Genomic DNA, 16,104 nt, shown 5'->3' with positions numbered 1-16,104 from the left:
ATCTGAGCAATACCAATTTGCATCAATCTTACCACAAAAGTGTCCCATTTTGATGATAAACTTAATGTTCTTCTAAATAATCTTTGTTAAATCTCTGATATAGTTATTGAGGACCAGACAGTAGGTCCTCAATAAAAGGTAGTCATTATTTAACAAATGTAGATGCAATTCAACTTTTTTCTGATTATCAGAGAAGAGCTGCTCTGACTCCCAAGAGAGTGTAAGAATTTTTAACAAAGAGGAGAAAAAAAAAAAAAAAAAAAAAGGAGGGATGTCTATAAGTCAACATCTGAAAAAGGTCACTAGCCGTTTCATGAAAGGAATGAAGAAAAAAGGGATCAAAGTCAAGTTCATCATTAAACCCAGATTCTACTTATGGAAGCCTAGCATTGAGAACCCTTCTGAAGTATGCCTCCATTGAGAAAAAGATTTCACACTACCCAGAAGAAATAATTTCCTACGCCATTAAATTACTACAGTATGCCTTCCAAGGAAAGGAGGGATTCCCTTTCTGGAAGAAATGAACACACCTGCAAACAGCAACAAGGGTTGCCATCTCTGTAGTGCCTCCTATGCGCTGAGCACCGAGACGGACACTTTATATACCCAGTCTGTATGTATTCAGTCCTCAACATAGGCAGTATAATTAGACACATTTTATTGAAGAGGGAAATGCCTTAGAGAAGTTGTATAGCTTGCCCCAAAACACACAATTAATAAATGATAGTGATGCAATTTGAATCCAAGTCTGTTCAGAATCAAAAGGAACAAAGATCTCAAGCTTTATGTCATTTCCAATCTCATTTTTCCCTCAATATCAATGTTTTTTAAAGAACAGACACATACTCACTCGACACAACTAGGGAGAATTCCGTGAGACAAAGTTAATCTGTAAAGGATCATAAATTACATCTACGTTTTCTGCTTTTGAGGTACCGAATGATATGAATCTAAGGGGTCATCCTGGTAAGAAACGAACACTCAGTATGTAAGGAGCTGAATCTACACTAATTTCTTTTTTCTTTTTTTCTTTTCTAAGATTTTATTTATTTAGTTGACAGAGACAGCCAGCGAGAGAGGGAACACAAGCAGGGGGAGTGGGAGAGGAAGAAGCAGGCTCCCAGCAGAGGAGCCTGATGTGGGGCTTGATTCCAGAATGCCGGGATCACACCCTGAACCGAAGGCAGGCGTTTAACGACTGCGCCACCCAGGCGCCCCTACACTAATTTCAATGGTGAAGTGGAAGAAGTGAGTGGCTAAGATTCTGACAACTTACCCTTTTATCCCTCCAGCCCTGCCTCACCCCATATAAACATAATTTCAGATGCAAGGAACAGCTAAGCCCATCAATAATGCCTACTGAGTTATTGATTAATTTCTGCAAGAAACTATAATTTTTTTTTTACCTCATTTTACTTTTCACTGGGGAAGTGATTCTTGAATCTTACAAACTATAAGAAACTATAGAAAAGGTCTATCTAAAATAGCTACATATTTAACAGACAGAGCTCAGGGCAGCTATCCAGCAGGAATTACCACAAATTTATCCCCAAAAGACTTCTGAATAGCTAGACAGCCCCAAATGACTTCTGTCATTATCAGACCTGCCCTACCATGAGCCAACAATCCAGAGAAAAATACACTGGAGGCCTTCACACCAAGGGCTATACATACAGCCAGGCAAAATATAACCAATATAAAAATATTAAAATATAGCTACTAATCTAGGTCAAGCCTTTTCCCGACATCCTCTGGCTCCTTAGGGATTCTGTATCAGAAACAATGCCACAGGGTAGCAGTAACCTCTAGAGACAGAACTGCATTAGAATCAGGGCGTAGCCACCCACTATCTATGTAACCTCAAAAACTATTTAATCTAAGCATCAACGGCCTCATTTGCAAAATGAAGATGTTATGAATAGCTTCCTAGGTTGTCATAAAATTTAGGTGTGACATGTCAGGTAACGATAACTAAGGGTTATTGAGCATTTATTATGTGCCAGGTGATGGATGAAGTCAATACTGCTAGTAGATGAGTAAACTAAGACACTAGATTTAAGTTACTTGCAGAAATTCACAAATTTAGAAAGTCACAGAAATAGGATTGGAGCCCAGGGAATCAGCACAGCCCACTGTGCTGTACTGCTTCGTGTGGATCTCAATACTGAGTAAAGACTCAACAATTATGAGTCGCAGCTACTGTTATATTGCTAACATCCCTATCCCACATAGAATGAGGTTACACAGAACACTGAATACTCCTGCCAAAGAATATGCAATACCTGGGGCATGGCTGCAAGAGTTCTTCAACAATGCAGGCCTCTTTCTCGAGAAGTTCAGGGCATTCCTTTCCACCCCCAATAGCAACGTGCTTCACATTCCGGCTCCTGCTCCTAAATCCTGGTGAGAGACTTCCTGAACGACACGTCTTGGAGCAGGGGCTCCAGGAGGACCACTCAGTGGTTTCACAGTCTTTTGGCATGATGCAGGACTGGACAGTCAAAGGGAAGGAGTCTTGCACGCAAAGGCTGAAGAGACAAAAGCAAAAAACAGTAGGGCATAGATTAAATGGATGCAACCAACGTTATGATGTGCCTGTTACGGGGAGAAAAACAAAAACAAAAACAAAACACAAACCTGAAATTTGATATGCGCTTTCAAATAGGATTTAAAAGAAATGTTAGAGGCATCATGACAAAATAATGAAAATAAGACCGTATGCTCTGTTTTATCCGAAACCGTGAAGTTATTGCACTCTAGCAAGACGCACGTGTAAGAGGAGTTCACCCTGAACTTTGTCTGAAGCATTATCAGAAATAAGTGAGGCTCTTCTACTGTGCTTTCACCTCCGATATAACCTAGAGTTGCCATTTGTTGACTGGTTCCCAAGGTGTCACACACTCCACTGCATCTCACAGGCACTTTCTCACCACGATCTCATGAGTTTATGTATCATTATCTCCATCTGTAGAAAATAGACTCAGGAAGGCTACATCATTTGTCTAAGGTCAAACAAAGGTACAGGTAAGCTGTCGAGTATTAATCTATCCATTCTTTTACATACTGGGCTGTGAAAAAATAAACCAATGTGCTATCATGTCTCCCCCACACTGCTGGGCTCTGAGCATCAATTTCCTTCCTTGCAAAATTCAGGTGCTATCAAATACTAACAGTCTAATTGGGAAACAGGTAAATAAAAAGATAGGATAATGGGATGAATTCAACATAAAAGTGTTTATAATGATGAGGAGAAAAGTTGATGAGGCAGTGATGGACCACCTAGGAAGGCCTGGGGGCTGGGGGGGCTGGAGGGGAGGTTCTAAGAGTGAGGACATTAGAGCTGCATTTTTTTAAAGATTAATGGGATAGAAAGAAGACTTATTTTAGGCCAATGAAATAGCATATTTGAAGCCTTGATATGAAACTTTGTGAGGATGGAAACCAGTGGTTTGCCAGTGCTGGATGTACTGTTTCACAAGAACTAACTATTAAATTTTCAGGAATTTTGCAAGCCAGCTGATTTCATGCAGGTAACTTAAAATTGGCCATGGTAGGAGTATTTACACAACAGAAATCAACAAATGCTACAAATCAAGCCCCCCACCCCCACCCTACCTGATGCCCAACCCCCAAGAATGGGGGTTAAACATTTATAAGCACACCAAAGGGGGTAAGTAAAAGCCAATTTGTCAACTGTCAAAAATTTGTCAATTTATAAAGCATAAAGTTCAGAGAGGAAAGTAAATAAACATTAGGTATGTGGGTTCTTCAAACGTATTTCTGGAAAGGCCTCATATCATGGGCTAAAAAATTCAAATTTAATTGAGCATTAAATAAATTTAAGTGGAGGAAAATAAGTTAGACTCCTATAGGAAGTAATACTTCACATATTAATTGGCAGTCTTTTTTTTTTTTTTACCACCTTTTTGTTGTTAGCATTTCCTTATTCTATCAAAAGCATCCATGACCTTGGGGAAGAAAAGGATGATTTTGACAGGACTATAAGTCAATATATATTCAAATACCGACTTCCAAAAGTGGGCCTGTGAAAACTGGTGGAGTAATGAGTTATAGTCAGAATTTGGTAATGGTTCCTGTGCATGTGTTTAAAAAGAGAGAAGTATTAAAATGATTCTATGTTTCTGATATACAAAAATATGTTGATAAGGGAGCCACCAGGAGAGAAATGGATTATAGAAAGTGATGTGCAGAGGAGAATAAAACATACTCAAATTCATGCAAATTATAGTGAGATTTCCATATTGATATCCTTCATGAAGCCACAGAGAGTTCGTGTGGCTTTCAGAAGTCACAGTGACATAAGATGAACCTTTGGTTGTATATATGTATGTGTGTGTGTGTGTGTTTGTGTGTGTGTGTGTGTAAAATCTATTCAGATCATATTATTCCCTTTAGAGTGAAAAAGGCAATGTATACCTCATTACCATTACTCACTCCAATGTAACATTTTGGGAGCTTCAGGTTAAGACACAGTAGGAAGAGCCTCTCTTGAAAACGCCCCACCTATGTCAGTATGTACTATCTCTGTGCGTGGTGGAGGTAGGGAGAGGACCATCTCTTTTGGTGTAAAACACAATGGGAACATGTTGATCAAGAAGTTTCTAGGTTTTCACTCTTCAGGAATTGTTATTGTCTTCCAAATTCATATACCGAAGCACTGTCAGTACGTCAGAATCTGTGCATATTTGAAGAGTCTTTAGAGAAGTAATTAAGTTAAAATGAGCTCACAAGGGTGGGCCCTAATCCAGTATGAATGGTCTCCTTCTAAGAAGAGCTTAGGACACAGGCACACACAGAGGGAAGACTGAAGACAGAGAGAGAAGACAACAGTCTACAAGCCAAGCAGAGAGGCCTCAGAAGAAACCAACCTTACCGACGCCTGATCTCGGACTTTCCAGACTCCAGAACAGTGAGAAAATTAATTTCTGTTGTTTCAGCCACCCAGTCAGGGATACTGTGTTAAGGCAGCCCTCGCACTGTAATAGGGAATTTAATGGAGATTTTCTAGTTGTGCGTTTTTAGGGGGAAAAAAAAAAGTCTTAATTGCCAAGACAGACTTTCCTCTTTCTTTTATAAAGAAGGTCCCACACTAGGCAGTTCTCTGTCTACAGCTGAAGTGGTGGTTTGCTTCTTCCCATTTACCAGCTTTCACTCTCTGTGGCTCATGCCCCCCAAAGTGACTTTCCTACTGGCTCAGTAGACTGGATAACAAGACTTGCCAGGATTTGCAGGGATTAATCAGGGACTTTTACATTTTTGAAAAGGGCCCCTAATTTTTGGAATTAGGAAGAGCATATGTTCCACTGATCACATATTCTCCTATTTTTGACGTTATTTTCACAAGCGTACCTTCTTGGTTAAAGTAAAAGTCCACAGAGGGCCCTGGTCTATTCTGATCAGTGAGATTCCATTTTACTGGAACAGGGGACAAGCACTAAGTTGTGAATAAGGAATATCTGGGTCCTGAATTTTGCATCACAAAACATTAGCACAACCTTAGCCTCTCTTGGCTACTTAGTTTCATTATCTGCAGGAAAAAAGAATAATAAAATGTGATTTACTCACCCCCACCCACCACAGTCATAGTAACTTTTAGTATAAATAGAATAACCTTATAAACCAAAGCCCATAACAAATATTATTGTCTACACACAAAAATGGAAATCAGTCCTTTCATAGAAGGTGGTGTGTCTTTTAATAAAACAGACATATACTGTGGATGTGTCTTTTTTAAAAAAAGGTGCTATGGTAATTATAGCTCCTTGACATTTACAGAACATGTTGTCATTTGTAAATTACTTCGTAAGTATTCACTGTAAAGGAATTCTTTGAAATAAAAAATTACTCTAGTAATTCTTACTTCCTCTGGAAATGGAGAGAAATCTCTTTATTTAGAAAACAAGGACAGAAACTCCTATAAAATAAAACTCAACAGAAAAGTATCTTCCCTTCATCAACACTTCAGTTACTACTTTAAGATAATATTAAATATCCAAACATTCAGAAAAGTAGAGTAATATAATGCATACTCCTAGACTTTACTAGCAAAGGTTAACATTTATGTCAGGTTTTGTAAAATAAATAAAAAATTACAAATTCCGATGAAGTCCCCTGTCTCCCTTGTAATCCCATCTCTAGCTCTCTCGTCCAGACACAACCACTATCCAGAAATTGATTTTTATTATTCTCTACAATGTTTTTGTACTTTAACTAAATATGTGTATGTTCATAAATATCTATAGCATTCATTGTCTTGCATGTTTTTAAAAGTTTTATTTAATTGTTTTATTAAACACACTACTTCTGGAAATTATTTACCTCACTATTATGACTTCTAGATCTATCATGTTGATAAATACAGATAGTGTGCATTTTTATTAGTAATATTCCAATATGAGTACATGGCAATTCATTTATTAATTTTCCCATTAGCGCACCTTTTGGTTGTTTTAATTTCTTGCAAATCCACAGGATTATGCATTGAACCTCTTTTTATATGTCTCTGTACTACACATGTGTAAAATATTTTCTTTAGTATATTTGCCCTGAGTTAGGCCATAAATAGTCATATACCAAATGTACTAGGTATTGTGAGATTTTTCCTTTCTTACATGTTCCCAAAGGTATTATAAGACTTGGTGGGGTTTTTTTTTTTCCAAAATATTCGAAAAGTACATTTGCTTTTTGAGCTTACCATTGAGTTTTATATTCCTCTCACATCTTAAATGACTATTCAGACATCCTATCCTGTGAACTGCCATCCACACTGTTTGTCCGTTATGGTAGACTGACTAATGCTCACCTTTTTCCCAAGATGGGAATTCCCCTGTCCCTTGCTTCCTTGTATAGACCTGGCTGTTTGTTCTGTGAAAGCTGACTGGAGGAAGGGAGTTGTCAGGGCACTCTCACAAACTATATATGGATGTTCACTCACTCTGCATGTTCACAGAACGATTTTCACACTTACACTACATTCTGCAGGTAAAGGGGTAACTTTTAGGCCTATTGAAGACATTTATCCTCAGAGTTACTTAGTGCCTATAACTGTTAAGCCTTCCAAGAATCTTGTATTAGTCAGAATCCAATAGGGCTATACTGTGGTAACAAATCCTGAAATCTGAATGATTTAACAAAATAATTGTTCATTTTCCTTCTGTATACAGTTCAGTATAGACTGTCCAAGAAGGCACTCTACCTGAACACTTAAAAGATCCAGTTTGTGTCCATCTTATACACTCACCATCCAGAATACATGGCTTTCAAGTTCACCTTTAGAAAGGAAAGACAGAGTAGGGGGATGGCCCAAAGTGATTTATAACTTTAGCCTAGAAGTGGCTTACATTACTTCTGTCTCCATTTCATTGGCCAAATCAGTCAAATGGCTCCACTGTAACTGCAAAGAAGACGGTGAAATGTCTTTCCATGTGCTATGGAAGAGGCAAAAATGTGATAAACACATAGCTTTGTGTCTCGTACGTCTGTGCCACGTAAGCGGATCTGCTTCTTGCAGAACTTCCCACTGAAAGGGAGCTTTCAGCTTTTTCCACTCTGCTAGGCAAATTACCGCTCATCCATCTGCTTTCCAGCTCCCAAAATTTGTTGACGTTTCTATTTAGCTGTCATATCTGTTCCTCTTCTATTTGTCCTTGAGAGTTTAAATCTTTTTTATTCCTTTACTGTTAGTTAAGTGGGGTTCTAGAATATAGCAGTGATAAATGATTATGTTCGTTTTGCCATATTTAGCAAGAAGCCTGAAAAGTTACTTGACACAGAGCTTCGTGAAAGCCACATAATGATCCAATCTATAAATTAACAAATTCCTGAGGAGCCAAATCTACTCTACACGTGGAAGAACTACTAGCCAGAAGTAATTAAACATGCACGAGTAAAGTATCATATTGTGGAACTATTTTCATTTCCATTAATCTTATTTTACATTGTGTAATATTTATAAAATCTAACACCTCCAAAATATGCTACATAGTTAAAAAATTAGTTTTATAGAAGTGAAACCGCAACTAACTGGGGCCATTTGGAAGCACAGTTATTCTAACTGTTTAGCAAGAACACTGCTATCCATATGGTAGCAGCTTCCCCAAATGATAGCAGACTAACAAGGGAACGGTTGCTTCCAGAGCTTACAGATTCTAACTTAGAGAATGATTGCAAGATCACATCATGAAAATAACACCAGGGAATAAAAGGTGAACGGGAAATGAAGAGAAATAAACTAAAACTGAGAAAGGCTTTAAAAAAAAAAAAAAAAGAACACATTTGGGAAAACAGAGTATATGCCATCTATTTTAATGATTTTGACTCCAAACTGGTGGCATTTTTCTGCCACACATCAAATTAACTGGGATATCTGAAAAGAAAATAAGAATGATAGCCTGAAGAAGAAAAAACAGGCACGTAGCACGTCTTACATGAACTCCCTGGATGCTTTACAAAGTGGACTAAAATGTCTGCAAGACAAATTTGAAAATGTAAGAATTTAAAATTACTAAGAAAAAATACTAAGCATTACTGAGAAATTTTAGCTGGAAGATTATGAGTTTACTTGTTTTCTATAACCACCTTACTTGGCCAAATGAACCTGAGGTAAATGACGTCTTGTTTAACAAAAATTATGTTTATGTTAGGTTAGAATATACAACTAAGAGGGCCGTACTTCAGTTATTTAACTTTTTTTCTTTCTGATTCTCAATAAAAATAAAACTAAGCTATTTAAATGCCTTTCCATTTATTTTTTTCCAGTTTTATTGAAAAGTAATTGACATACATCACTGTGTAAGTTTAAAACATACAGCCTGATGGTTTGATTTACATTATTGTGAAATGATAATCATATTAGGTTTAGCTAATGCCCATCTTCTCAGATAGATAAAATAAGAAAAGAAAGAAGAGAAGAAAAAAGTAAAAAAAAAAAAAAAAAAAAAGAATCCTCTTTGTGATGAGAACTCTTAGGATTTACTCTCGTAACTTCCCTATGTATCATACAGCCGTGTTAGCTGTAACATCATGCTGTACATTCATCCTTAGTACTTATTTATCTTAAAACTGGAAGTTTGTCTCTTTTGACCACCCTCCTGCATTTCTACCTCTCCCTCACAGAGCTTTTTAGTTTGATATAGCCCCACTTACCCATTTTTTTTTTATTTTGTTTCTTGTGCTTATAGTGTTATGTCTAAAAAAATCATTACCAAGACCCATGTCAAGGAGCTTAATTCTTTAGCTTACTTCTAGGATTTTCACGGTTTTAGGTCTTATATTTAAGTCTTTAATCAATTTTAAGATCATTTTTGTTGAGTGGTGTGAAATATAGGTTCAGTTTCATTCTATTGTATACGAATACCCAATTATCCCAGCACCCCTTACTGAAGATACTGTCTTTTCTTCATTGAGTATTCTTGGCTCCATTGTCAAATACTACTTGGCCATATATATTTGGGTTAATTTCTGGGCTCTTAACTCTGTGCCATGGGTCTATTTACCTGTTTTTATTCCAGTACCATACTGTTTTGATGACTACAGCTTTATAATATAGCTGGAAATGCCTCTCACGTTTCTCTTCTTTCTCATGATTTCTTTGGCTCTTTGGGGTCTTTTATGATCCATATAAATTTTAGGAGGTTTTTTTTTTTTTTTCTATTTCTGTAAAAAATACCATTGGAATCCTGATGGGAATTGAATAATCTATGAATGGCTTGTGGTAGTATTGACATTTTAACAATATTAATGCTTCTAACCCATGAACATGAAATACCTTTCTATTTATCTGTGTCTTCTTTGATTTCTAATCAATGTCTTATAGCTTTCAGTACAGAGATCTTTCAACTCCTTAGTTAAATTTATTCCTAACCATTTTATTGTTTTTGGTGTTATTGTAAATGGGACTGATTATTTCTTTTGCAAAAATTGTGTTAGTGTATAGAAATGCTACTGATTTTTGAATGTTTGTTTTGTATCCTGCAACTTTACTGAATTCATTGATTAGAACTAACAGTGGTTTTTTTGCTTGAATCTTTAGGATTTTCTATATATAAAACATGTCATCTGTAAGTAGAGACAATTTCATTTCTTCCTTTTTAATTCTGATACCTTTTTTTTTTTCTCTTATTTGATTGCTCTAGCTAGGACTTCTAGTATTATGTTGAACAGAAGTGGTAAGAGTGGATACCCATGTCTTGTTCCTGATGTTAGAGGAAAAGCTTTCAACTTTTCACCACTGAGTAAGACGGTAGCTGTGGACCTTTCATATAATGCCTTTACTGTGCTCTTATATACCTAATTTGTTAAAAATTTTTATCATGAATGGATGTTGAATTTTGTCAAATGCTTTTTTCTGTATCTATTGAGATGACCATATGATTCTCTTCTTTCATTTTATCAATGTGATGTATCACGTTGATTGGCAAATTAAAATATACTTACATCCCAGAAATAAATCCCACTTGATCACAGCATACCATCCTTTTAATGTGTTGCTAATTTCAGTTTGCTAGTATTTCTTGAGAATGTTTGCATCAATATTCATCAAGGATAGTGACCTATAGTTTTCTTTTCTAGTACTGTCCTTTTCTGGTTTTGGCATCAGGATGGTGCTAGCCTCATAAAATGAGTTTGGGATGGTTCCCTCCTCTTAATTTTTGGAAGAGTCTGAGAAGGAATGGTGTTGATTCTTCTTCAAATGTGTGGTAAAGGTCATCGGAGAAGCCATCTAGTCCTGGGGTTTTCTATATTGAGTGCTTTTTGGTTACTAACTCCATCTCCTTCCTAGTAATTGGTTTACTTCCTGATTAAGTCTTAGTAAATTGTATGTTTCTAATAATTTTTCCATTTCTTCTAGGTTGTCCAGTTTGTTGGATTATAGCTGTTCATAGTGGCCTCTCATGATCCTTTCAACATCTCTAGTATTGTTGTAACATCTCCTTTTTCATTTATAATTTCTAAATTGGAGGCTTTTCTCTTTTTTCCTTGGTTAGTCTAGTTAGAGGTTTCTCAGTTTTCGTTATCTTTTTAAATAACCAACCCTGTTCATTAATCTTCTCTAGCATTTTTCTGTTGTTATTTCATTTATTTCTGCTTTAATCTTTTTTATTTCCTTTATTCCACTAACTCTGGGCTCAGTTTCTTCTCCTTTCCCATGTTCCTTAAAATGTAGAGTTACAGTGTTTATTTAGGATCTTTTTTTTGCTTCTTAATATATCCATATACTGCTATAAACTTCCTCTTAGAACTGATTTTGCTGCATTCCATAGGTTAAGGTATGTTGTTTTTCCAATTTTGTCTGTCTCAAGAAACATTTTCTATTTTCCCTTTCACTTCTTCAATCCACTGGTTGTTCAGGAGAGCGCTGTCAAATTTCCAAGTGTTTGTGAATTTTCTAATTTTCTTCTCGTTACTGATTTCAAGTTTCATGCCATTGTGGTCAGAGAAGATACTTTCAATCTTCTTGAATTCTCTAAGACTTGTTTTGTGGCCTAACATGTGTTCTAACCTATGAAATTTTCCATGCTTATTTGAAAACAATGTGTGTTCTGCTGTTGTTGGGTAGAATGCTCCATGTGTGCCTGTTAAGTCTATTTGGTCTATAGTGCTGCTCAAATCTGTTGTTTCCTTATTGATTCTCTGTCTGGATGATTTATACATTGTTGACAGTGGGTATTAAAGTTTCTGACTAGTACTGGTTATTTCTCCTTTTAGCTCTGTTAGTGTGTGCTTTACACACTTATGTATTCCAATACTGGGCACATCAACATTTATCATTGTTATATCTTCTTGATGTATTGACCCAATTATCATTACATAACAACCTTCTTTGTCTCTTTTTACCATTTTTAGTTTAAAGTCTATTTTGTCTGATATAAGGAAGGTATATAAATATAAATATTTATTTATTTATTTATTTATTTATTTATTTATTTAGGTTTCCATTTGCTTGAAATATCTTTTTCCATCCCTTCACTCTCAGTCTATGCATATCATTAGGGCTAAAGTGAGTCTCTTCTAGGTAGCTTTTTGTTAGATATTGTTTTTTAATCCATTCTGCCATTCTATATGTCTTACATTTAAAATAACGATTGTTAAGTAAGGACTTACTGTTGATATTTTGTTAATTGTTTTCTGTTGTTTTGTAGAGTCAATGTTTCTTATTTCTTATTCACTGACTTTTTTGTGTGTGTTTTGATGTCTTTTGGTCAGTATGCTTTGTCTTCATCAAGTTCTTCTGTGTAATTATTATAGGATTTTCCTCTGTGGCTGCCAGGACTTACATAAAATATCTTACATTTATAGCATCCTTTCACATATTAGTGAAACTATTAGATTTTAAAGATAAAGGAAAGTAATCTGACGAAACAATGAAATAACTAACAAATGCCAAAAAACTAAACTGGCAACAGAGTTCTCGGAAACAACACACAGATCAAGGCTGCAGTGAATTTTCAAGAAAGGTAAAGAGAAAATGTGAACCAAGTATATTATATCCTGCTAAATTGGCCTTCAAATAGTTTTTAATGCGTGCCATTCAGGAAATACTTTTCACTGTGACTTTCCACTACTGCATGGTGAACTGCATCCCGCCAAAGACAATTTGGCTAAAGGACCGAGCGTAAGCATTTCGTAGATGTAACTGTAACACTAAGACAACAATGAGGGTGGAGTCATGGGTAGAAGAATAATATGTAAACATTATTTGTTCTGACAAGTAGAAAGAATTCACCGAAAATATGGAAGGATAAGAAAGAGAAAAATGGGAAACTAGAATAAGATCACAGGTAATAGGTAAGAGTCATTTAAAACTAACATAACACATAGTAATAGATTAGGTTAGATAAAGGGGAGGAAAAGACACTATAAGAAGAGTTAATATCCCTAAAAATATCCCTAAAATAAAAATACAAGCAAAACTAAATTTAAAAGCAAAACGTATACTCGCAAAAAAAGACACATCGTAAATATGAATGATATACACTATAAGTCAACATAAGATGATGGAATTGAGATAAGCCATGCCAACAGTCATATCAACAAATGTGAAGGTTAGTTCATCTGTTAAAAGAAATTTAATGTTTACAGTGACTCATAAAGTGAAACCCAACTCCATTCTGCTGGTGAATATGCGACATACTTAAAGATGTGGTGATTCAAAAAGGCTAAAAATAAAGGGATAAACTAAGATTTAGTAGTCAAATGGAAACAGTAAGAATGCATGTGTTGCAACCCTCGTATCAGATAAAGTAACATTAGCCAAAAATGATGAGAAGAGTCAGATAAGGATACTTCATAATGTGAAAAGCTACATTCCACAGCGAAGATATAACAGTTTTTAATATCTACGTGCCAAATAATACGAGCAACTGTGCACAGAAAAAAAACAGAAGATGCAAGAGAAACAGAAATGTTAATAATATGGAATTTAACAATTGTTTTTAGTCTAAGTGAGGAGAAGTGGACAAAAAATTAGATATTAAAAAACCTGAATTGTATAATTAGTAAGGTACATACATACACCAATAACAGAGGATAAACCTTCTTCTTAAGCGCAAAGAGACCATTCATAAAGATCACTTATAGATTACAACACGAAGAAAATATCAGTAGGTTCTACAAAATAGAATACCACAGTGATTAACATAAATTAATTAAATATCCTATCCAAAAACCTTTCTTAGAAAAAGAACAAAAAAATGCAAAGGAAGCATAAGGAAGTTAATAATGAAGAAAAATGTCAAAACTAATGAAGCAAACTGAGGGCTTCAGAGGGGAGGGGGGAGGAGGGTGGGGGACTGGGATAGGCCGGTGATGGGTAGTAAGGAGGGCACATATTGCATGAGCACTGGGTGTTATATGCAAATAATGAATCATGGAACATTGCATCAAAAACTGGGGATATACTGTATGGTGACTAATATGACAAAATAAAAATTATTTTAAAAAAAGTACTTTTAAATATAAAAAGAATCTTACAAATATAAGATAGCATCATACCAAAAAAAAACAAAAAACAAAAAACAAAAACAAAACAAAAAACTAATGAAGCCGGGAACATAACAACAGTAGATCAAATTCATAATCCAAAATCTTGTTTTGTTTAAAAAACAACCAAAAGACAAACCACTATTTTAAATAATAATTGAAGAGAGAAAGGACAGATATATAAAAATAGAAAATGACACGGGGTAAATAATTCTATACAGGTAATACATCTATGCGAGTAAATTTGGAAATCTAGAGGAAATGCGTCATTTATCTTAACAATATAGCCTATCGAAACTATTCCCGGTTTGAACAGACCAGTGTCCACAGAAAAAAATAGAGACAATATTCAAAGAACACGATAAAGTATCAGGTCTAGCTGTTTTCACAAAGAAATCCTACCACACCTTGAGTGACCAGAGAGTCTCAAAGCTATATAAATTGTTTAGAACATAGAAAATGAAGGGCAACTTCCATATTATTATTATTATGAAGTAAGCATTGTCATATCTCAACTTGGTATACAGAGCAAAAAGAAGAAAACCACAAAGTGAACTATGTGTTACAAATGCAAAAATGGCTCAATATTGGAAAATATACTGATTCACCTTAATTAATTCACCTTAATTAATAGATTCAAAGAAAAAAAATCTTATGTTTATATGTTTATCTTTAAAGATTCTAAAAAAGGCCTTCAACATAATTTAATATTCATTCTAATACAAACTCTTGACAAAAAAGAGGAGTGGGTGGCTACTTCCTTAATTTAATTGAATCCACACACACACACACACACACACACACACACACACACGTGCACCCCTTGTGACAGGCAGAATATGCCTCTCCCCCCAAAGAACTCCATGCCTCGGTCCCCCAAACGTATGCATATGTTCCTTTAAATGACAAAAGATACTCTGCTGAGATGACTAAATTAAGGATTTCCAGATGGGGAGATTATGCTGGGTTAGTCTGGCGGGCCCAATGTATAAAGAAGTTTCCTTGTAAGTAAAAGAGAGATGCACGGGGTGAGGGTCAGAGAAATCTCAGAAAAAGATCTGAAGAAACTACACCTCCAGCCAAAGAACTCAGGTGGTCTTGGTAAGCTAGAAAAGGTACAGAAATTCCCTGCCCGAGCCTCCAGAATGACTGCAGCCTGCTCACAGCTTGACTTCATTCCAGTGAGATCCATTTCAGACTTCTGACCTCCAGGACCACAAAATAATAAATGTGTTGTTTTAAGCCACTAATTCGTTACAATGTTGATAGAAAACTGATAAATACCTCAATCTTAAAAACAAAATCTTACTTAATGGGGAAATCCTGGAAGCGCTGTCAATGAGATTTGAGAAAGGTAAGAATATGCACTATCTTCACGACTATTTAAGATTTTTCTGCATTCAGTACATTAAACCAGAGAAAACAAAGGCATGAGAATGAGAAAAGAATATACAAAACTATCTCTATTTGCTGATAACATGACAGTATATTTGAAAAGCACCAGAAGATAAATGATAAAAAATGACTCATTTAATAAAAGAACTCAGCAAGCTCCAAGTTATAAAATTAACATACATACATCAATAGCATTTTGTATTACCCACTTAGAGAATGTAATGGATGACAAAAACACCAACTATAACACCAACAAAAATATAAAACTTAGGGAAACAACTTAAGAAATGTTCAAGATCCCTATAAATAAAACTATAAAATATCTCAAATACACACACAAATAGACTTGAAACAAAGGGAAAGATAACCCTTGTTTTTTGTTAGGATGTCTTGACACCAAGGTATTATTTCTTTCCAAGTTAATTTATAAATTTTATTTAATCACAAAAATTCCAATGAGCTTATTTTATTGAGCTGGACAAGCTGATCATAAATTTTGTAAGCAATAGTAAAGAAATACAGAACAAGAACAATTATGAGGAGGAACTAGTCCTATCAGATATTGAATTATACTGGCAAAGCCTCTCTAATTAAAATAGTTAGGGACTGGCTCATAAATAGACAACTAAGGGGTGTCTGGGTGGCTCAGTTGGGTAAGCATCTGCCTTCAGCTCAGGTCGTGATCCCAGGGTCCTGGGATGGAGGACA

At 35.5% G+C, this 16,104-nt stretch overlaps 1 protein-coding gene across 1 annotated transcript in view; it reads right to left on the bottom strand.

Annotated features, from left to right (window-relative positions):
• Positions 1 to 16,104, bottom strand: part of THSD7B (thrombospondin type 1 domain containing 7B) — a 576,660-nt gene that overhangs the window by 521,354 nt on the left and 39,202 nt on the right. The window contains exon 3 of the mRNA XM_057306371.1: positions 2,283 to 2,528. Coding sequence (XP_057162354.1) covers positions 2,283 to 2,528 — 246 coding nt within the window. The remainder of the gene's footprint in view (positions 1 to 2,282; positions 2,529 to 16,104) is intronic.

Source organism: Ursus arctos, unplaced genomic scaffold (genome assembly GCF_023065955.2).
Source record: "Ursus arctos isolate Adak ecotype North America unplaced genomic scaffold, UrsArc2.0 scaffold_1, whole genome shotgun sequence".
NCBI classification, from domain to species: domain Eukaryota; kingdom Metazoa; phylum Chordata; class Mammalia; order Carnivora; family Ursidae; genus Ursus; species Ursus arctos.
The sequence above is the reverse complement of the archived record's forward strand: the minus strand, read 5'-3'. Positions and strand labels throughout refer to the sequence as shown.